At 41.9% G+C, this 24,404-nt stretch overlaps 1 protein-coding gene and 1 pseudogene across 1 annotated transcript in view; one reads left to right on the top strand and one right to left on the bottom strand.

The window, feature by feature from the left end:
- The window catches only part of DNAI1 (dynein axonemal intermediate chain 1), a 63,962-nt gene that overhangs the window by 2,921 nt on the left and 36,637 nt on the right, over window positions 1–24,404 (top strand). The window contains exons 2-4 of the mRNA XM_060101357.1: window positions 16,937–16,969; window positions 19,208–19,306; window positions 19,470–19,550. Coding sequence (XP_059957340.1) covers window positions 16,937–16,969; window positions 19,208–19,306; window positions 19,470–19,550 — 213 coding nt within the window. The remainder of the gene's footprint in view (window positions 1–16,936; window positions 16,970–19,207; window positions 19,307–19,469; window positions 19,551–24,404) is intronic.
- Window positions 18,295–19,075, bottom strand: LOC132492323 (small ribosomal subunit protein eS27-like; annotated as a pseudogene).

Here is a 24,404-nt window from a genome sequence, read left to right as displayed (position 1 = left end):
AGGATAGAAAGGGTTGAGCCTGGGATGAGAAGATTGGTGGGGAGTGATAACAAGGAAACGTCACTGTAGAAGCATACTTTTCTGGGTTTATGTTTATATCCGCTTTGGTAGCAGGGCTATGAATGGTTCACACTTGAACCACATGTACCCATGCCTTAAGATCTGGGTGTTGGAAATTAAGAGCACAAAAATTCTGATGATATAAATATTCTCATTTGACAATTATTTATTGAGCATCTACTATATGCCAGGTACTGTGCTAGGTATTGGTGATATAGCAACAAAACAAACACAAATCCCTGCTCTCATGGAGCTTATCTTTTAGTTGGAGATAAATTGTCAATAAACAAATAAGTAAAATATATAGTTTATAAGGTGGTGATAGGTGTCAAAAAGAAAAATAAAGCAGGGAAATAGACTAGGAAGTTCAGGGAACCAGAAGATTATGATTTAAACATAGCGGTCAGGGGAGGCCTCACGGAGGTGACATTTGAGAAAGATCTGAAGGAAATGAAGGAATTAGCTATGTGATATCTGGGGGGGAGGAATTCCTGACAGAGGACATAGCAAGTATAAAGTTCCTGAGATGAGAGCTTGCTTACACATGTTCTGGATCAGCAAGGAAGGGAGGAGGAAAATGGCAGGAAATAAGGTTAGAGACATGTATCTCTCTACTCCAGAGGGTTAATCAAATAATCATGGCATATTAGATTGATCATGATGAAGCTCCAAGAATCATAATTTGTAATTAAAATTCATGAATGTCAGGCAGCATAAACCATGACCAGCTCAAAACATCACTGCTAATATCCCAATAAAAAAGTGTGCTTCTTGAAAATTTCAAGAATTCCAACTGGCTGCATGTGTATATGCAAGAGGAGATTTGCATCATTGCCAAACATTGCCTGGCAGGCAGACTTCTTAGTAGAGGACTGAATTAGAGTCTTCTGTGAACTCCAGTTAAAGGCTAATTTTAGTTTATGACTAACAAGTTTTAGTACTCCTTTATAACTCAGTTACCATTAAAAAAAAATCAAAGTCTGGCATTTTGCTTCAGTTGCCTGTAGGAGCCAAAGAAAAGGCTTGCATTTTTGGATCATTTTGTGATCTCTTCAGAAGCCCTTCTGGGACAGTACTTTTAGAAATATTGATCTTGATGAGGTGTGAGTAGGGTAGGGGTAAGTGGGCAGGAGTCAGTGCAAGGCCAGAAGAGAGTCTTAGATGATCCAGAGATTTTGAGTCTGATGACTGGTCCTGGGATCCACAGAAGAAAGGACAAGTGGAGGTGAGCAGAATCTAAGGGAAGTTGATGCTTTGTGCAAAGTAAGATCCCTGCGCTTGTGACCCTTCTCCTCCGTGTCATCCTCACTCCCTCACATTCTTCCTTCCTCATCCTCTTACCTTCTTTAAGCCCTAGATATGATCCTGTGCCCCTTTACTTCCTAAATCTCTCAAATCAGACCACTTTTTTCCTATTCACTGCCACCCTGCTAGCCCTGCCTACCATCATCTCTCACCTGGAAGGCTGTAAAAGCCTTGTAACCAGTATTCCCCTCGCCCACTCATGTCCCTTCCAATCCATTCTCTACACTGTACCAAGTGATTTCTTCAAGCTGTCAATCTGATTATGTCATCCCTCCCTCAGAACCCTTCAGTGACTTCCTACTGCTCTGAAGAGAGGGACCAAATTTTTAGATAACCCTTCAGGAGCCTGTATGGGCTGAGGCCTGCTTGGGTCTCTAAGCCTTAACTTGTTAACACTCTTCCAATTATTGCTGTACGTCTGTTCTATGTGTTGTCCCTTCTTTCTGGAACACTCTTCGTGCCCTCCCTCCCTCACACATGTACTCACTCTTAAGATTCCAGCCCCAGCGTCAGTGCTCACAACCACCTTAATGCCCCCTGCCCTGTTACTGAAAAGAGAGTTAAGTTTCTCTATTCATAGTCTCATTGCCCTTGATCCTTTCTTCCACAGCATGCATCCCAGGGTGTAATTATTCACTTGTTTGTGTAATTATTGGATGATTGTATGTCTCTCCCATTAGATTGTGAGCACCTTGAGAGCAGGGCCTGTGGATGTTTTTGCTCACATCTGTATTCTCAGCTCCTAACACAGAGGCCATCACGTTCAAAGCCCTCAGTGAACGATGGTTGAATGAATGATGGGATGTGGTTGAGGAAGTAGCATTGGGTGCAATGGAAGCATGTGGGAGGTGATCCTAACACTGATTCTGGGGGAATCAGGGAAGATTTCTAGGAGGAACAACATGATTTAAAGTTTGGACAAGAGTCCAACATGTAGGATAAGAAGGACTGACCCCAGAGAGGTTAGAAGACTACAAGGAAGAATAATGTCCTTCTGGGGAGGAGGGTGTTTACAGGGAGTTTCTAGTATTTATAGGTTACATGGTCAGTCATATTGCATCTGCTAATGAAGGTAAGAACTAGATACAACCATTAAATTTAATAATTAGTAAGTCATTGCGGGACCTTGGAAAGAACAATTTTAGAGATAAAAGCCAGACTAAATTGAGCTAAGAAGGTAGTAAAGACCACGTAGACAAGGATTTTTTTTTTTGAGATGAAATTAAGACTTGAATATGTTAAATGCTGAGGGGAGGCATTTGCCTGGCATAGATAGAGGGAAGTTGAAGATGAAGGAGATAAATGAAGACTAGAGCCAAGTGTCTGAGGAGGTGGGAGAGGATCAGCTGTGGACAAGAGGTGAAACACTTTGTAACAGAAAAGGAGAAAGGAGGAAGGGATGGATGCAGATGATGATAATTTAGAGGCTTAGTGACAGGAAGTTGAGAGAGTTTTCTCTGCTCTTCCCCTAGTAGTGTTACAGAATTCCTTCTGGAAGTGATAACTAGAAAACAGATTTTGCCAATGGCTGTTCCATTTTGTTATGACTACAGTCATGCTATTTTGAGAGTTATGGTCTGAGGTTTGTCATGCACAATTATCAGATTACAAAACAGCTGTGAGCATTTGAGGCCAGAACTTGGTCTCCTCCCCCGTTTACCATGGAGCCTAGCACATTGTTAGTACTCAGTATATGCCAGGTACTTGAATAATAATGGCAAAGGTGTCTTGTGCTTATCCCTGGGCTTTGCAACCTGCAAGCTGATGCTGAAGAGTAATTTTGGTTCTCTGGCTCCAGCTGTGAACAAGCCATATGAAATTGTTTTCTGCCAGTTAGGAATTGTTATGGAGTGTTCAATCTTCCCAGTCGCTGAGACAGAGTTGTATGGAAGAAACGTGCAAAGGACATGGCTGTTGATCAAACTTTAGTTTTGCTTCTTTGTATCTCACAACACTTTGTCCTATTCATAGAGTCGCTGTATTCTGGTTTATATGGTGTGTTTATGTCTTCCATTTATCTCACTTCCTAGATGTGAGAACCTTGGAGTGGGACTAACTCAATCTTTATTCTTCTTTAGTTGTCATTCTAGCATCTGGTACCTAGTAGATGATTAACAAATGAATGAATTAGTTGATGAGTAAATAAGTGACTGAGGGAAACGTATGTACTGTAATACTCTGAACCCTAACTTTTCCTTCTGGACCTGCAGAAGAAGCAGCTCATGCCTCCTTTGTTCTAGCCAAAGCACCAAATTCTGTTAACATCCATACTCCTGATGTTAAGCTTATTTTCCTATTTCTATTCTAACCTCACATCCATTTTCTCATTAACTTATTTTTTCCATGTGTCATACATTCAGCCTCAAAATCTTGCTTTGGAACAAATTGGAATATAAGTGGATAAAACAAATCTGCTAATCCCTGGACAGACACTTGGTTCCAGGCCTCTGTCTCTTTGTTAATGATTTTGTTCCCTCTGTCTGGAATGCCTGAGCCCATCCTACCTCTCCTGCCTTTTATGAGCCTGGCAAACTAAGGCACATATGTTTTAGCTAAGCTCTGTAAGTTGCAAAGAATAGAGGCTCACTCAAGTTACCTCAAGTAAAAGGTGGAAAGGGTGAAGGGGAAGGTGTGTATCTGGGGGATTGTGGGTAGGTATTACAAATACCTAGAATTAGAATTGGAAAACTATTGGTTCTGAAACAGATATAGGTACTAATTACTTTCTCTATATCTCTTATGGCCTCTGTAATTTTCTTAGCAACTATATTTCATTCCCTATTTTCATTTCCCAAGCAGCCAACTTTTCTATGGTTTCAGCTTCCTCATAACTTAATGTGTTTTCAGCTCATCATGGCCACTCTGGCCTCTTCTATCTCACAAGGATCTCCATCAATGTCTCCATCCACCCACCAGTTCTCGCTGTAGTCCCAATTCAAACCCTTGGAGAAGAAATCTGATTGTCCCCAGCTTACCTGTTCATGCTAGGCTGTATCAGGGAGGGATAAGATCCTATGACTCTCCAAGCAGCCAAAGCTGTGAGCAGGGCAATTTCCCTTAGAAGGAGGTACTGTTTTTCCTTGGCTCCTCCCATGCAAGGTATAACCTCCTTTATTCCAAAAAACTTCTACATTGCTTCTGATAAATCTTTCTCATACATTGTGCAGAAAGGGCCTCAGATTTTTTCCAATCCATTGCCTCCATTCAGGGCAGATATTTACATTACAAAAGGTTCTGTCCTTTACAAAAGTTTTTTGGTTTTGTTTTTTTTAATAGCACATTTCTGCAATGAATTTTTAAATGTATCATACTTTATGTATAACTTTTAAAGACCTTGATATAGGAGACATAGTCTGGCCATGATGGAGCAGTTCATGCTGGACTTGCCATCCCACTATGAACAACTGTAATCCTGGACACAATATATGAGGCAACTGGTTTAGGCATTCCCCCATTCCTAAGGGAAGGAAAACACCCAACATGAGTCACATGTTTATCCTTGCTTTCTGCCTTGGGTCAATTTCTTTTTTTTTTTTTTTTTTTTTTTTGCGGTATGCGGGCCTCTCACTGTTGTGGCCTCCCCCGTTGCGGAGCACAGGCTCCGGACGCGCAGGCTCCGGACGCGCAGGCTCAGCGGCCATGGCTCACGGGCCCAGCCGCTCCGCGGCATATGGGATCCTCCCAGACCGGGGCACGAACCCGTATCCCCTGCATCGGCAGGCGGACTCTCAACCACTTGCGCCACCAGGGAGGCCCGGGTCAATTTCTTAATCATGGCTCAGGGAGAGAGATCCAAATGAGAGCACAGTGATACCAGCGAGATAACCCAGTGTTGGAATTAGCAGGCAATGACTTTAAGGCAGTTGTTGTTGAAAATATATTTATGGACTAAAAGAAAATATTGACTTAAAGGATGGGGAGGGCTTCCCTGGTGGCACAGTGGTTAAGACTCTGCCTGCCAATGCAGGAGACATGGGTTTGAGCCCTGGTCCGGGAAGATCCCACGTGCCACGGAGCAACTAAGCCCGTGCGCCACAACTACTGTGCCTGTGCTCCAGAGCCCGTGAGCCACAACTACTGAGCCTGCGCGCCACCACTACTGAAGACCACATGCCTAGAGCCCACACTCCACGACAAGAGAAGCCACCGCAATGAGAAGCCCACGCACCACAACAAAGAGTAGCCTCTGCTCGCCACAACTAGAGAAAGCCTGTGAGCAGCAACCGAGACCCAACACAGCCAAAAATAAATAAAATAAAATTGTTTAAAAAAGGGTGGGGAATCTAAGCCCCAAAAATGGAAACAGTAGAAAAATAAATATCAGAAATGAAAAACTTATTGGCTGGGCCTAATAGTGAAAGTGAAGATGGATCCATTGAAATTATCCAATCTGAAGAACAGAGAAAAACAAGATTAAAAAACAAAAAAGACACAGATATAGAGAACAAACATATGGACACCAAGGGGGGAAAGCGGGGTGGTGGGGTGGGGGGTGATGAACTGAGAGATTGGGATTGACATGTATACACTAATATGTATAAAATAGATAACCAATAAGAACCTTTTGTATAAAAATAAATAAAATTTTAAAAAAAAGAGGGACTTCCCTGGTGGTGCAGTGGTTAAGAATCTGCCTGTCAATTCAGGGGACATGGGTTTGATCCCTGCTCCAGGAAGATCCCACATGCCGCAGAGCAACTAAGCCCCTGCGCCACAACTACTGAGCCTGCGGGCGCCCTAGAGCCCACGTGCCACAACTACTGAAGCCCGAGCACTCTAGGGCCTGCATGCTGCAACTACTGAGCCTGTGTGCCACAACTACTGAAGCCCACATACCTAAAGCCTGTGCTCTGCAACAAGAGAAGTCACCACAATGAGAAGAGTAGCCCACACACCACAACAAAGAGTAGCCCCCGCTCGCCGCAACTGGAGAAAGCCTGCGTGCAGCAACAAAGACCCAATGCAACCAAAAAATCAAAAAATAATACAAAAACAAACAAAAAAAGAGCCTTAGTGACCTGTGGTAATATGTCATATATGTATCTGTAACTTGTAAGTAGTTGGAATTCCAGAAGGAAAAAGAGGAGGGGGAAAAATAGTTGAAGAAATAATGGTCAAAAATTTCTTAAATTTGGTGGAAAACGTATAGTATTATCAAAAGCTCAGTGAGCCCCAAGCAGTATAAATACAAAGAAAACCACACGTAGTCCCCTCACAGTCAAAATACTGAAAGCCAAGGATAAAAATAAAATCCTGAAAGTAACCAGAGAAAAAATGACACAATTCATAGAGTGGGATAATATGATAGTGGCTGACTTCCCATTGTAAACAAGAGAAGTCAGAAGATAATGGAATGTCATAGTTTATGCACTGAAAGAAAACTACTGTCAAGCCAGAATTCTATATCCAACAAAAATATCCCTCAAAAAGAAGAGTTAAATAAATACATTTTCAGATAAACTAAAGCAGACAGAATTTGTCATCAGCAGACCTTCACTACAAGTAGTACAGAACAAAGCTCTTTAGGCTGAAGAAAAATGATACCTGATGGAAGCTCTATCTATGGGAAGGACCAAAAAGCACTGGTAATAGTAAATATGTGACTAAAGATAAAATACTAGATTTTTTTTGCTTCTATTAATTTTCTTAAAAGACATATGACTGTTGGTTTTTTTTACATCTTTATTGGAGTATAATTGCTTTACAATGGTGTGTTAGTTTCTACTTTATAACAAAGTGAATCAGTTATACATACACATATGTTCCCATATCTCTTCCCTCTTGCGTCTCCCTCCCTCCCACCCTCCCTATCCCACCCCTCTAGGTGGTCACAAAGCACCGAGCTGATCTCCCTGTGCTATGAGGCTGCTTCCCACTAGCTATCTATTTTACATTTGGTAGTGTATATATGTCCATGCCACTCTCTCGCTTTGTCACAGCTTACCCTTCCCCCCACCATATCCTCAAGTCCATTCTCTAGTAGGTCTGTGCAAAAATAACACCATTGTAAGGTGAAGCTCGTAATATATATAGAAATAAAATATGTGACAACAACAGGGCAAAGATGAGGTTGTGGTGGTAAACAGAATTAAGATGTGATAAGGTTATTACATTGTGAAATATGAAGTGGTATCTTATTTATTCTTATTAGACTATAACAGGTTTAGGATGCATATTATAAACCTTAGAGCAACCACTAGAAATTAATACAAAAAGGCACAGCTAAAAAGCCAATGGAGAAAATAAAATGAAATACTAAAACACTCAATTAACCCAAAAGAAGACAGAAGATGAACAGAGGTAAAAGCAGGTGAAAAATAGGAAACAAAGGGCAATATGGTAAAGACAACCACACCAACACTTTCAATTAAAAGGCAGAGTTTATCAAGCTAGGGGGGAAAAAAAGCAAGACCTAACTATATGCTGCTTATAAGAAATATAGTTTAAATGTAAAGACATAGAAAATTTGAAAATAAAGGAGTGGGAAAACACACCATGTAAATAGCAAGCATAAGAAAGCTGCATGGCTGTAGTATTATCAGAACTAAGTAGGCTTCAAGACCAGGAGTATTTCCAAAGACAAATAGGGACATTTCATAATGATAAAGTGTCGATTCAAGAGGTGATATAAAATCACAAAAGAGTATGTACCTATTAATAGCACTTTAAGATACGTAAATCAAAAACTGACAGAGCGGGCTTCCCTGGTGGCTCAGTGGTTGAGAGTCTGCCTGCCGATGCAGGGGACACGGGTTCGTGCCCCGCTCCGGGAAGATCCCACATGCCGCGGAGCGGCTGGGCCCGTGAGCCATGGCCGCTGAGCCTGCGTGTCCGGAGCCTATGCTCCACAACGGGAGAGGCCACAAGAGTGAGAGGCCTGCATACCGCAAAAAAAAAAAAAAAAAAAACTGACAGAGCTAAAGGGAGACATAGAAAAATATACAATGACAGTTGGAGATTTAACACTCTTCTCTCAGTAATTGAAAGATGTAAATCTGTTAACCAACTTGACCTAATTAATATAGAACCCAAGAACTGCACAATGTTCAAAAAATAGACCATACGCTGGGATGTACAATAAGTCTCAATACATTTCAAAAGATTAATATCTTACAGATTTTCATTCAATTCAAATTCAACATTCATCCATGTCAGAAAGAATCTCAGCAAACTAAGAATAGTTTGACCAAAATGGAATTAAATTTAAAATAAATAGCAGTATCCTTAAAATCCCCAAATATTTAGGTATTAAAGAATGCACTTCTAAATGTAAAAAAAAAAAGTGCAAGGGAAACTAGAAAACATTTTTAACTGGATGGTAATGAAAATATAACATCACAAATTGGGGGGTCATGCTGAAGTTGTACTTAATGAAAATGTATAGGTTTTTTTTTTTTTTCTGCGGTACACAGGCCTCTCACTGCTGTAGCCTCTCCCGTTGCGGAGCACAGGCTCCAGACGCACAGGCTCAGTGGCCATGGCTCACAGGCCCAGCCGCTCCGCGGCATGTGGGATCTTCCCGGACCGGGGTATGAACCCGTGTCTCCTGCATCGGCAGGCGGACTCTCAACCACTGCACCACCAGGGAAGCCCGAAAATGTATAGTTTTAAATGCCGATTTCAGAAAAGATTTAAAATCAGTGTTCTAAGTTTCTATCTTAAGAAAACAGAAAAAGATGAGCAAATTAAATCCAGAATAATAGAAGTAAAATCTATTCATCACTTCTATTTATTTTATTAATTTATTCATTTATCTCATTGTTTCATAGAAACAGTGAGGAAAAACAACAGAGAAAATTAACAAAGTCAGAAGTTGGTTCTTTGAAAGGATTGATAAAATTGAGAAAACTTAGCAAGGCTCATCAAGAGAAAAAGAAAACACAACAGCCAATATCAGGAATGAAAAGTGAGATATCACTACAGATTGTACAAATATTAAAAAGGATAGTAAAGGAATATTATCAACAACTTTATGGCAATAAATTCAATAACTTGAATGGACAAATTTATTGAAAAACACAGTTTGCCTTAATTGACACAAAAAGAAATGGAAAATATAAAGACCATACTTACTTAAAGAAATTGAATTCATAATTTAAAACCTTCCCACAAAGAAACTCCAGGCCAAATGGTTTCACTGATGAATTCTATCAAATATGTAAGGAATAAATAACACCAGTCTTACACAAAGTCTTAGAGAAAATAGAGGAGAAGGGAACGAGTCCCAACTTACTTGATGATGTTGGTGTAACTCTGATATCAAAATCAAAGCTATTTCAAGAAAAGAGAAGGATAGGCCAATATCCCTCATGAACATAAATGCAAAACAATCTGACAAAATATTAGCATATCTGTTCCAGCAATATATAAAAAGAATAATATATCTGATCAAGTGAGGTTTATCCCAGTAAGACAAAGTTAGCTCAACAGTAAATACCCAATCAATATATTTCTTCACATTAACAGAAAAAAAGGAGAAAAGCCATATGACAAATCATAATAGATTCAGAAAAGAAGTTGACGAAACTCAACATCCACCCACAGAAGATTAGAATAAGGGCCAAATTAGATGATGCACTCCAAAGTGTTTAGTAAACTGAAAGGTGCTGTATGAAGGGAAGGTATTTTTTTAAAATATTTATTTATTTATTTTTGGCTGCGTTGGGTCTTAGTTGCGGCATGCGGGATCTTCGTTGAGGCATGCGGGATCTTTCGCTGCGGCTCATAGGCTTCTCTCTAGTTGTGGTCTGTGGGTTTTCTCTTCTCTAGTTGTGGTGAGCAGGCTCCAGGGCACGTAGTTTGCGGCACGCAGGCTCTCTAGTTGAGGTGCATGAGCTCAGTAGTTGTGGCGCATGGGCTTAGTTGCCCCGCAGCATGTGGGATCTTAGTTCCCTGACCAGGAATCAAACCCGCATCCCCTGCCTTGTAAGGCGGATTCTCTACCACTGGACAACCAGGGAAGTTCTAAGGGAAGGTATTTTTATTTTCATCCCTCTGTTGTGACACCCTGAGATTCATAGCTTCCTTTCTGATAAGGATTCATGGGACCCGGACAACACTCTTTTCAGCTATTCAATAAATGCCCTCAGAATGAGACTCAATTGCCATGTACAGCAGACCATGATAGAATAGTAAAATAATAACACTGCCACTGTTACTTTAGTGCTTACTGAGCGCTGGGCTCTGAGTAAGGTTCTCATCATGCATTGTTTTATTTTATCCTCACAGCAAATCTGAGGAGGGCACTAATATTTTTCTCTACCTTACAAATGAGAGAATGAGGATTAGGGACTAAATACCTTGCTCAAGGTCACACATGTAGTTCGTGGCAGAGTCAGGAATCCAGCCAAGGCTAACTCTAGAGCTTCAGATTTTAAACCCTACCCCGCCTTGCCTTCTGTAGCCTTTTCTGGGAAGAGTCCCATAGCGTTGGCTTCTTCCCTCTTGGGCTTCCAAGGAGGCACAAGCTTGGTCTCATGTTCCTTTGTCAGCATTCTGAGCACTGTGCTAACACTGCATTAATAGGAAAAAAAAAAAACCCTCTTTAACTGTATTAATTTTTTAAATTCTTAATTAGCATTTTAAATTATAAAAGTAATGTACATTCACTTTTAAACTAGAGAAAGCCCACGTGCAGCAACAAAGACCCAATGCAGCCAAAAAAAAAAAAAGTAATGAACATTCACTTTTAAAATATTAAAACCATGAGAATGAGTATAAGGTGAACAGTACTGGTTCCCTTCCCCACAATTTCCCAGTCACATTCCCTGAACCCAATTACTGTCAACAGAATCTATGTATTCTTCCAGAAATTTTGTATGTATATCCAAATACACATACACACACATTCTTAAAGTAAGCAGATGGGTCATCTGTTTATGTAACTTGCTTTTTTATTTAACAATAAAAAAGCTTGGAGAGCTTTCCATAGTAATACATAAAAATTTACCTCATTCTTTTAAAAATATGCATAATATCCCATTGAATGGCTATACCATAATTTATTTAACTAGGCCCCTATCAATGAATATTTAGGTTTTTTCCCATTGTAAAAATATCACAAAGATCGTTCCGCGAGCAATTTTGTACATATATCTTATGCATATGTATTAGTATTTCTATAGGAAAAATGCAAGAAAGCAGAGTTGCTGAGTTGAGGGGTATCTGCATTTGAAATTTTGGAAGGTATTGCCAAATAACACTATAAAAATTTTGTGTCCGTTGGCATACCCACAGCAGTGTATGATAGTGCCTGTTACCTTCATCTAGTGTTTCAAAATTTTGAAATCTCTTTCAACTATACTTATTGAGCACCTTCTGTGTGCTTGAGACACTGCACTAGGCTCAAGGATTTGAAAGGCAGTTGATGTAGCTGGAGGAAGATTTCTTGGTGAATTACTGTTCCTTTGGGACTAAGAGCTTTACCCTTTTAGAAACGGAAACTGCAAGCTGGTGAGGTATTTAGTTTCAATTTAGCTTAATGGAAACCTGTTAGTGAGTTTTAAAATAAGGACCAAGACAACTGAATGGTAAACGGGAGTCTCCTGGGCCCCAGGAAGGAGGATGCAGTGTCTGTGGGTTTGCACACTTCGAAGGTCTGTTCTTTCCAGGAACAAACAAGTTTCAGCATTGAACTCTTGGGTGGACATGTGAGCTGTTGAAGCCTTTTAGTCATCCCTAGGGCAAGTGCTTCCTAGTAAGCAAAGGGCCACACAGATCCCCTGTGGCTGATGGCAGAGCAGGGTCTATAAATGGGAATAATAATGCTACGAACTATCATTTATTGGGCACAGACTCTGGCCAGGCACCACACTATGCATTTTATGTGTGTTGACTCATTTAGTCCTCATAACAGGCCTATGACTGTCTTCAGAGGGTATTTTTATGATGCCCATTTAAAAGATAAGGATACTGGCTTCCCTGGTGGCACAGTGGTTAAGAATCCGCCTGCCAATGCAGGGGACATGGGTTCGAGCCCGCGAAGATCCCACATGCCGCGGAGCAACTAAGCCTGTGCTCCACAATTACTGAGCCTGCGCTCTACAGCCCGTGATCCACAACTACAGAGCCCTCATGCTGCAACTACTGAAGCCCGCACGCCTAGCACCTGCGCACCGCAACAAAGAGTAGCCCCCTGCTCACCACAGCTAGAGAAAGCCCGCACGCAGCAAGGAAGACCCAATGCAGCCATAAATAAATAAATAAATAAAATTTAAAGAAAAGATAAGGATACTGAGGTTCAGAGAAGACAAGTAATTGCCTAGAGTCATAGACCTAGCAGATGGCAGAGAAGGGACTCAAACCCAGGTATGGTTGACTTCAAAGCCCATATTTGGGCCCCATGGGTACATCTGATCACATATTTGTTTTTTATATTTATTTATTTATTATTATTATTATTATTATTTTTTTTTTTTTTTTTTTGCGGTATGCGGGCCTCTCACTGTTGTGACCTCTCCCGCTGTGGAGCACAGTCTCCGGACGCGCAGGCTCAGCGCCCATGGCTCACGGGCCCAGCCGCTCCGCGGCATGTGAGATCTTCCCGGACCAGGGCACGAACCCATGTCCCCTGCATCGGCAGGAGGACTCTCAACCACTGTGCCACCAGGGAAGCCCACATATTTGTTTTTTAAATGTTATATCTTTATGTTAGGGAGCAGCTTAATAATTTTCAATCTCCTTACTTACCCCTAAAATATGTTAAGGGACAAATGGGTTGCTTATACTGTGCAGTAAGTCATATACCAAAACAAGTCTAAGTGCAGATAAATGCCCAGTCAGTGGCAAAAATGATCATCTGTTACATTGACCAGAATTTTCATTTTCAAAGTGCCCTTCCATGGCTGTGGCAGGAAAAGCATTGGAGATGACGTGGATGCTGTGTTAGGGATTTTGGGATTCAACTCTTGGGTGATGGGGAGCCCTTTAGAGGCTTTAAAGCAGGAGAGTGATCAAGTTTATGTTTTAGGAAGATCACTTATAGTAATTAAGAGTTTGGGTTCAAATTCTGGTCACCTTTGGGTCAGTTGCTTGATCTCACTATGCCTCAGGGTCCTCATCTGTAAAATAGGAAGAATGATAGCTCCGTCCCCATAAGGTGGTTGTGAAGATTAAGTGAGATCATGTACATGATCTTAGTAAATGACTGGCCCAGAGTAAGTGTTCAATAGCTGAAAATGGTGACAGATATAATTATCAGAGTGGAGAGAAACTGGAGTTAGGGAAATCAAATATAGTTTGGCAAGAGGGAGTAAGGGCATGAGTTAAGGGGGTATGAATGGAGAGGATAGTTATAAAGAGTTAAAGTGACAGAATTGTTAGACTTTGAAATAAGGCTAGTAAGAGGGTGAATAAAAGGCAGGTATCTGATGGCTCCCAGTTTCCAACCTGGGTGCCTGAATGGTGGTACACTTGAGTGAGATAGGAAATACTGGAGGAGATGCAAGTTTGGGGTGGAAAAAGAACATAATGTGCTTGGTTTTTAAGATACTGAGTTTGAGTACTCTGTCACCAATTTGAACATGAGGTTCTAGAAAATCTAAGCTACAGAAATAGATTTTGAGCTTCATCACAAAGTGGAAAATGAATCTATGTGTGGGGATGAGAGCACCCAAGGGGAGTGTGTAGAAATAGAAGACTAGGGGGTGAAGCACACATTCTTGGAAGGGTCAAGGATATTGAGAAAGAACTATTGGAGGGGCTGGTGACATGGAAATGGAGGTGGAGAAGAAGTTTCTAGAAGGAGTGAGGGAGCCCTCAGCAATGTCAGGTCCTGTAAGAGAACTGAGAAGTGGCCTCTAGGCAGCTGAGTCATTACCAGTGCCTGCCCCCAGGATGCTCACACCAAAATCTGTAACAATGAGAATAGAAAAATGCTCTACTATGAAGGAGTTCAGGCTGGGACATCTGTTATCCCATTGATCACCAGGTTTACTTTGACTGCCATGATGGTCTCGCCAGGGCATTTTCTCTTCCTGCACCACTCCTCCATAGACTCCTTCCTTGACTTAATAGAATAAGTGGAATGACCTATCCAAGAGTAGAGGATCTTCATGTGGTCAGTGTATTAGAATGGGGGACCTCCCTTGCTGGAGTCTCCCAGCTGCCTCTGATGTGCACCGCAGTATTATGTTTCTTTTCATAATACTACCCCTTTTGTACACCAAAACCCAGAGACAACAGAGTGTCTATTTGAAGTTACATTTCATCCTTCATCTCACAACAGCCAATGCTTATGGTGGTGACGGGAGGCAAGGCAGAGCCTTGCTCAGAGTGAAGACAGGAAGAATAGAGGGAAGTAGGAGAAAGGTCAGGGTTAGATAATGGACTAGGAGGCTAGTTGGGTAGGGTTTGGTTAGGCAGAGATAGTGGGAGCAGGGAGAGAGAAGGGGAAGATGGCATCCTTGGCAAGAGGAAAGGTAAAAGCAAAGGTGGGAAAGCAGAGGTGGGAAAGCAGAGGCCAAGCTCAGGAAATGTGAGTAGCCTTGCTGGGCTGCATCTCAGAGTGGCGGGGGAGCAGGCTGGAATGGAGATGTGGAGCCGGATGACAGAGTTCTGAGGGCCAGAGGAGGGACTTTGGGCTTTCTTCTTCTGCGGTTTGACAGCTTCAGGGAAGAACCATCAAAAGCTTTTCAGGAATTCAGCCTTGTCTGTCTCAGACTTCTCCTTCTGGAAGACCAAGGGCCCAAAGTGGCAACCTGACATTCAATCTCCTTTGCCATGGTTGGGAAGTCAGGACTGTAGCTGATTTCATTGGCCTGTTTTTCATTTATTGTAGTGTGGCTTTTATAGTATGTTAATTGAAATATCTCCAACTGCCAAAAACAATTACACTCAAATTGCCCTGTCAGTTCTTTTATTGCCAGATAAATGTTTTACAGACATATTTACAGGGGGCAATGGTAACTGGATCTTGTTTCCTACTTAAGGCTGGCAGCTTGGGCTGGGGTTGGCCCTCCAGTACTCTGCTGTGGGCCAGAAAGCTGTTGGATGTTACGACGCTTCCATCTCTTTACCTTAGGGATCAGAGGCTCTTCAAAGGAAAGCAGCTTTCTGGCTCATGTGGCTTATCCTCAGAGAAGGGTTCTCATCTCTGGAAACCTTGGCAACCTGGCAGAAATCTGAATCCTGCCGCCTGCCCTACCAGCAACAATCCCTGCCCAAGCTGAGACATGCCCTTCTCTCCCCCTGGAATCCTTTTCCCCTCCACCATCAAAGCCTCTCCCACAGACCCTGCCACAGAAGAGTTGTGAGGCCCTTTCCATCTAACTCACTCACTTTGCATTTTGGAAACCAAGGCCCAGAGACCTCCCCAAGATCACACAGGTGGTCAGCAAGAGCTGGGAGCCGAGGTCTCTGCCCAGTGTGCCATGCTGCCACCAACATGTGCTCTTTGGCTTCTCTGCTAGCTTGACCCCTCCTTCAGGGCTCTAGACCTCCTTCTTCCAAGAGCCCCTCCCTCACATCTCCAGCCTCCACTGATCTCCCTCTTGCTCCATCATCTGAAACAACTGTTTGTTCAGTGCATATACTGCAGGGTTTTGGTTTGTTTGTTTGGGGGAACATTTTACTATCTCTGTTATTGTTCTGCTCTTGCAATTGTACATGCTGCTTTCTTCATCTGAAAAGCCTTTCTGAAAAACATTTTCTCCACTTGGACGACCCATACTTTTCTTTTGATACTGAGCTCAGAAATAGCCACCTTGGGGAAACTTTCTTGTGCACCCAGGCTGGGTAGGTGCCTCTGTGCATTCCTATAGCACCCTGGTCACACGTCTCTACTGCTGGCACAGAGCAGACTTTCAAAAGAACATATGCTGAGTGAGTAAATAAGGAGCACTGATCACACTCATCGGTCCTCCACGGACCCTGAGCAAACGTGGGTAGGGACCTCATCTCTCGTCATCTTTGTCCCACTGCTTAGGTTATTCCCCGACCATAAGTAGATGCTCAAGAAATGTTTATCAAGATGAATCAAGCATGCTGCTCTTGAGAACATAAAATTTTAGCATGTTAGAATTGGAAGGTCATCATATCCAATCTTATGCATTTTATTGATGAGGAAACAGGCTAAGGAAAAATATTTTTCCCAGGGTCATGATTACTAATGGGTTTGATGACATTCATTCATGTATTCAATAAGTATTTTGAACACCTACTATATTCTGAGACAGCGGTGTACAAAACAAAGTACCCAAACCTTCATCATAAACAAATGTTTATGGATATAACCTGCCTTCAAAATCCTCTTAATGCCTAGTACAGAGCTGAGCACTTAGTATATAGTTTTAAAAAATGTTTGTTGAACTAGTTGCAAGTAAGAAATGCCAGGCACTAAGTCACCTGGTTGCTCTTCCTGGGTCAGTCCCACCGATGCTGGAATCAGGTTGCCTCAGATACAGAACTTCCTTGGCTGGGCACCTGTTACCAAGTCTCACTGTTTGTGAGACTTGGGGAAGTTCAATGTCCCTTGTCTTTGAGGTCCCTGGGCAGAAGCCCCCCGTAATACTGTTTTTGACATTCCCATGGAGATTCACTTATGACTTACCTTCTGTTTCTGTTCTTTTTTCAGAACGTCAACGTGGGCAGAGGAGCCAGGAAGAGAGTAAGTGCTGAGACCACACAGTTTCTCAGCGAGAAGCTAATAGCATTTCTTCTGTTGAAATATTAGCTATATATTTTTAAAGAAAAGCAAAAAGAACATTAATATCACCCTTAAGCCTATCACCCTGGGAAATCTCTTAGTTAATGTAGGATGCTATATCCTCCCAGATATTTCTATGCATATGTAAAAATTACATGTATTTATTTTTATTTTTAAAATTTATTTATTTATTTATTTATGGCTGCATTGGGTGTTTGTTGCTCTGCGCGGGCTTTCTCTAGTTGCTGTGAGCGCGGGCTACTCTTCATTGCAGTGTGTGGACTTCAGTAGTTGTGGCACGTGGGCTCAGTAGTTGTGGCTCAGGGGCTCTAGAGCGCAGGCTCAGTAGTTGTGGCGCACAGGCTTAGCTGCTTCATGGCATGTGGGATATTCCCAGACCAGGGCTCGAACCCATGTCCCCTGCATTGGCCGGCGGATTCTATTATTATTTTTTTTTTTTAGTAAATATATTTATTTATTTATTTTTGGCTGCGTTAGGTCTTCATTGCAGTGCGTGGGCTTCTCATTACGGTGGCTTCTCTTGTTGCAGAGCACGGGCTCTAGGTGCACGGGCTTCCGTAGTTGTGGCTCACAAGCTCTAGAGCACAGGCTCAGTAGCTGTGGCGCACAGGCTTAGTTGCTCCGCGGCATGTGGGATCTTCCCGGACCAGGGCTCGAACCCGTGTCCTGTGCATTAGCAGGTGGATTCTGAACCACTGCACCACCAGGGAAGCCCCTTTATTTTTAAATAGAATCAAACTGTATGTTATTTTACAATCTGTTTTTTACATAATATATTTAGAGTACTTTCCATTGCCAATAAATATACTTTCATAGCATCATTTAAAATTACTGCATAATATTTTACCATGTGCTCATTAAGGCCATTCCATAATTTTGTTCAACCGTGCCCCACTGTTGGACATTTAAATATTTCCTCTTTACCACAATTATGATCAATCCTCCAACAAACATTCATGCATTTAAATCTTTAGGCATATCCTCTGTTATTTCTTAATATAAATTCCTATACATAGAAATTTGGGTCAAAAAGTATAAATACTTGTTAGGCTTTTGATAAATATTTCCAAATTGCTCTTTAGAAAGGTTGTACTAATTTATGGATGTCCATTTTCCCACAACCTTGCCAACGCTGAATATTGGTTTTGTTTGTTTGTTTTGGATTTAGATTTCACCAGTTTTTGTTTTGTTTTGCTTTGTTTGTTTGTTGTATCCAAAATGTATTGATTGGGATGGTTTCCCATTCATTTTGATTCAGGGTGCTTTTAGTGCTGCTTCTGTCTGAAGGCGCATCCTTCTGTAAGCCTTGCTTTTTCTCCTGCAGGCTGGCAGAGGACAGTAGAGCAGCCAACACACAAAACTACTGTGTGTGCATGTTGGCTAAAGACGGTGGGTGATTTTATAGCATCCTGGGCATTTCACATCCATGAAGTAGGAATTTGGGCTCTGCACCAGGTGCTTCTTTTTGTGTTTCCTCTCCTCTTCTAGAGAGGGATGAAGGAGATCCTCTGCATGTTCTCGTGGGGAGGTGGTCACCACCCTTCACCAGTTTTATAGTGAAAAAATTGCATTTTTTTATTTTGCATATCTTTGATTGCCAGTGAGGGTGAATATTTTTTATTATGTCATGGGTCACTTTGGCAAGGTATTTAACTGTCTATTGGGGTAGGGGAAAACTAGTCTAGATTTTTTTGCTCCAAGGTTTTGATGGGACTATGAGGCTTAAAGTTACCAAGTACTGGGAGTATTGCTGTAAGATTAACCTTAAGGTGGCAAATTGGAAGGTAAAATGTGAATTAGAGTTGAAGTAGCTTAAAGAACAGCTGGGTGTCATTTCACAGTTGGTCCTGGCTATTAGCATCCAGGCTGTATGGGAAGCAGTAAGGAGGAACCAGCGTTTCTGGTCCCACTACTGGGGCCAAAGACCCACCACAATATTCCATCTAAGTCCAGGACCACAGGGCTGAGGTGGCCATGATCTTCCAGGCAATGAGAACTCTGGCCTGAGCAGTTCCTTCGGGCTCTTCCGTGAGTGGTCTGACGCATGTTTCGTGTTCTATGTATTGGGACAGAGCTTGGCTTCTGGGAGGATTTGTGAATGAAAGGGCTTTCTGCAGCACTGCTTGCTTGTCTAGGCAGGTCAGGCACTCTGGATTCTCACATGAGGTTTTTGTCCAGGATGAAGATTCAGGGACCGAAGGAGGGAAAGGGACAGATGAATGGGCCCAGTCCAAAGCCACAGTTAGACCCCCTGACCAGCTGGATTTGACTGATGCAGTAAGTAAGCAACATCCTACCCTCGCTCCTTCCACCTCCTCCAGCCTCAGAGATGTATTCTGCCCAGAACTTAGGTTGTGAGATGTCTGCTGACACCCCGGGGAATCATCAGAGGGGGTGGGGGCCCTCTACATTTGACCCTGTTGGTATTTCTCTCCCTTAGGAGCTAAAGGAGGAGTTCACCCGGATTCTGACAGCCAACAACCCACATGCATCCCAGAACATCGTCAGGTACAGCTTCAAAGTAAGTCATCCTCTCTGGGGCAGGGGCCTCTAGGTGCTTCTTGCCTTGGTGACTTGCTGTGTTGCAAAAGCCTCTCAGCTGTCATAGAGATTAAACTGAGGTCTTTGGCTGGAACCCTGAGATTTTACATGGAGTTTTCCAGAGATTTTTGAAGTTTCTTTATGAATCTCCCTTCATTCTCGCTAAAGTGCCCTGAAGAGCCACTCTTTTCAGGAATCCTGAAGTGAATAATTTGGTAGGAAAAATACTTTTCCAGTGTATACAGTGTGTTTGTCACTAACATCAACTGTTGGGTCTCCAGAAGCCAGTGTGCCAGTGTCAGGTCCTATATTAGAACTTTTACATAGGATATCTCATTTAATCCTCAGGTTTCTTTGATATAGGAACTATTTTATCTTTATTTTATAGAAACCAAAGATAAATTAGATAAAACAAATTACAAAAGTCACACAGCCAGGATTCAAAGCAAAATTTGAACTAGTTTGATTGACTCTAAAGCAACATTACACTGCTGCTTTAAAAAAAATGTATACATATACATATCTATACATACACACACACACATACAGAGTTTTGAATATATAATAGAAATCTAGAAACCCATGGTACTAATTTTAAGAGTCAAAAGAGCAATGAAAATACAATGGAAATTAAACCTCCCTCTCCTGTCCCTTTCCTTGGGGACAACTACTATTAGCAGTTTCTTTCTCTTTTTTTTTGCAGTACGTGGGCCTCTCACTGTTGTGGCCTCTCCCGCTGCGGAGCACAGGCTCCAGACGCTCAGGCCCAGCGGCCATGGCCCACCGACCCAGCCGCTCCACGCCATGTGGGATCCTCCCGGACCGGGGCACGAACCCGTGTCCCCTGCATCGGCAGGCGGACTCCCAACCACTGCACCACCAGGGAAGCCCTCTTTCTCTTTTTTAAAAACAGTTTTATTGAGATATAATTTACATATTGAGATAAAATCACCCGTTTATTTTTTTAAAAGATGATATTTAGTTTTTAATTATTAGTGTTTAAGAATTTTATGATATTTGCTGAATTAACAGATATCTCTAGTATTAGAAAAATATATTAAAAGATCATTGTGTCTTATCTAGTCAATCATCCATTTTAAAGTGTATAATTCAATGGCTTTTAGTATATTCACAGGTTATGCACTATCACCACAATCGATTTTAGAACATTTTCATTTCCCCCAAAAGAAACCCCATACCTCTTAGCTGTCACTCCCCAGTCCTCCATTCCTTCCAGCCTTAGGCAACCACTAATCCATTTTCCAGCTCTACAGATTTGCCTGTTCTGGACATTTCATAAAAAGAGAATCAGGGCTTCCCTGGTGGTGCAGTGGTTGAGAATCTGCCTGCCAATGCAGGGGACACGGGTTCGAGCCCTGGTCTGGGACGATCCCACATGCCGCGGAGCAACTAGGCCCGTGAGCCACAACTACTGAGCCTGCGCATCTGGAGCCTGTGCCCCGCAACAAGAAGAGGCCGCAACAGCGAAAGGCCTGCGCACCGCAATGAAGAGTGGCCCCCGCTTGCCGCAACTAGAGAAAGCCCTCACACAGAAACGAAGACCCAACACAGCCAAAAATAAATTAATTAATAAATTAATTTAAAAATATATAGGAACAATCATTAAAAAAACAAAAGAGAATCAAACAATATGTCACCTTTTGTGACTGGCTTCCTTCGTTTAGCATACTGTTTTCAAGGTTCATTCATGTTGTAATATGTATCAGTACTTCATTTCTTTTTATTGCCAAATAATATTCAATTTTATGACTACCATGTTTTATTTATCCATTCATCAATTGATGGACATTTACATTGTTTCTGCACCTTGGCTATTATGAACAATGCTTCTATGAACATACATGTACAAGTATTTTTGGCCATGCTGCATGGCTTGTGGTATCTTAGTTCCCTGACCAGGGATTGAACCCAGGCCCTGGCAGTGAAAGCACTGAGTCCTAACTACTAGACTGCCAGGGAATTCCCTTGTGAACTGTTTTCTTAACACACTGCTTCTTAGTCAAGACTGAGTAGTCAGCCCCCTCCACAAAGAGGTTAGGACAAATCCAGTGTATTTCTTGAGAGGTTCCACTCCTGAGTTGTGCTAATGGCATCCCTTGGACAGCCTGTAAAGGGGCGGGGGATGGGATGGGCAGAGAGAAGTTGCCTCGCCCCCCTGAGCTTATGCTGGAGTGTGATACACCCTATGGGCTCCTGTTCTCCTGACCTCTGAAAGAGAGTCTCTTTATGACTCAGTGTGCCAGCCATGGGAGGCATACTACAGGCAGAGGACTGGTGTCAATGCACCTCTCTTGCCCCCTGAGAAGCTCAGTTATTAGAAGAGATTCCTGTGAGTCAACTGTCAGCTGGGTAGCCATAGGCTCCCAGGCAGGCTCACCTCATGAAACCTTCTAACAGCCTCCCAGGCCTGCCTGGCATCCTCCCACAGAGCTGGCCTCCATCTCATTGGTCCTTCACTGAGATCCAAGAGCTTTAGGTCTCCAAAGCTATTACTTTCCCTTGAAGTGCTGGCCTGAAGAGGCAGATGGATCGGATCTAGGCATGCCTCTCCTCCTTGCACAGAAACAGTGGGATCTGAATTCCATCCCTAAACTGAAGAGGAAGGTCCTAGTCACCACTGGGGACAGGATGACAGTGAAATCTCAAATGACAACTATATGGATAATTTATTCCCGTGGGACCCTCCATCGTCGTCATAATAATAGCTACTATTTTTATTGAGCACTTATCATGTGTCAGACTCTGTGTTAATAGATTGGTTTCATTATTTTCAATACTCAACTATCCTGCAAATTAATTATTATCCTCATTTTACAGATGAAGAAATTAAGGCTTAGAGTGGTTAAGCCCAAGATCATGCAGATAATAGGGAGCAGAATCAAAATTTGAATCCAATTCTGCCCACATCCATAGATCACGCTCTTAACCACTGCACTGTCCCATCTTCCCATCCATCTGAGTTACTGAGAGAAGAAGAGCTTTGTGGTGACTTTTTGAGGCAGAACATCCCAGTCTATGTGCAGAAATAGTGATTCTTGCAGTCCTCCAGGGATAGCTGTGTCTGGTACCAACCCATGGGTTGGTTTCCTCTCTGGTGAGTTTACCCCAGTGTGCCATACAAATGTAATAATTTTCTCTATGACTTGAAAAGGGTTGGAAAGAACTTTTTTGAAAAAGGAAGTGACCCCTGGTCTCAAAGTCAACTTTAGGACTAGGATGCTGATCAGTGAGGGGGCAGCCTAGAGGAATAAAACTATAGGCTGTCTGAAAGCAGGGATCATATCTGCTTTTGCTAAGCTTTGTATCTCTGGAACATAGAATATACTTGACACACTGTGTCTATTCAAAAATTATTTGTTGAAGGGGCTTGACTCTTCCAGACTACTAGGAAGTCGGCCCGCTGTTCTGGCAGCAACCCTTCCCTCTAATAAATTCTATCTTATTTCAAACAAACAAACAAACAAAAATTATTTGTTGAAGAAGGAATGAACCCAGTTGCCTGGGCAAGTGCCTTGAGTGACTTGACAAGTGCCAAACCCAAATCTTTTCTATATTTCTGTGATCCTCTTGTATGGAACAGGGGGACTGGGGACTTGGTGTCTCTGAGGATCTATCCAGCCTTGGCATCCATTAATAGAGTGGAGAAAAAGCCAGGCCAGGTGTGTTTGATGACTGTTTGTGACCTCTCTGAGGTCTGGTTAGACAGGTGAGACAGGATCCCTTGGCATGGATGTAGGAGCCAGTGATAGGTAAATTCAGAGCTGCTCAGAGTTGGAAGAATGTATTTTAAAATATGTCTTTGACAGCTACATATAAACTAATAATGAAATTAAAACATTCTCTAACACCATATATAAAAGGAAACTCAAAATGGATTAAAGACCTAAATGTAAGACTGGAAACCATAAAACTCCCAGAGGAAAACATAGGCAGAACCCTCTTTTACATAAATTGTAGCAATATATATATTTTTTGGATCTGTTTCTTAAAACAAAGGAAATAAAAGCAAAAATAAACAAATGGGATCTAATTAAACTTAAAAGCTTTTGCACAGCAAAGGAAACCATTGAGAAAATGAAAAGACAACCCACTGAATGGGAGAAAATATTTGCAAATAATATGACCAATAAGGGGGTTAATATCCAAAATATATAAACAGCTCATACAACTCAACATTAAAAAAACAAACAACCCTGTTAAAAAATGGGCAGAAGACCTGACGACATTTTTCCAAAGAAGACATGCAGATGGCCAACAGGCACATGAAAAGATACTCAACATCACTAATTATCAGGAAATGCAAATCAAAACCACAATGAGATATCACCTCACACCTGTCAGAATGGCTATCATCAAAAGACCACAAATAACAAATGTTGGTGAGGATGTGGAGAAAAGGGGACCCTCGTACACTGTTGGTGGGAATGTAAATTGGTACAGACACTGTGGAAAACAGTATGGAGGTTCCTCAAAAAACTAAAATAGAACTACCATATGACCCAGCAATTCCACTCCTGAGTATATATCTGAAAAAAACAGAAACACTAATTCAAAAAGATATATGCACCCCAGTGTTCATAGCAGCACTGTTTACAATTGCCAAGATATGAAAGCAAACTATGTGTCCATCAACAGATGAATGGATAAAGATGTGGTATATATATACAATGGAAAACTACTCAGCCATAAAAATGAAATTTTGCCATTTGCAACAACATGGATGGACTTGGAGGGTATTATCCTAAGTGAAATAAGTCAAACAGAAAGACAAATACTGTATGATATCACTTAATGTGGAATCTAAAAAACACAA

This window comes from Mesoplodon densirostris, chromosome 6 (assembly GCF_025265405.1).
Source record: "Mesoplodon densirostris isolate mMesDen1 chromosome 6, mMesDen1 primary haplotype, whole genome shotgun sequence".
NCBI lineage: Eukaryota > Metazoa > Chordata > Mammalia > Artiodactyla > Ziphiidae > Mesoplodon > Mesoplodon densirostris.
This window is presented reverse-complemented; position numbering and strand designations above follow the sequence as displayed.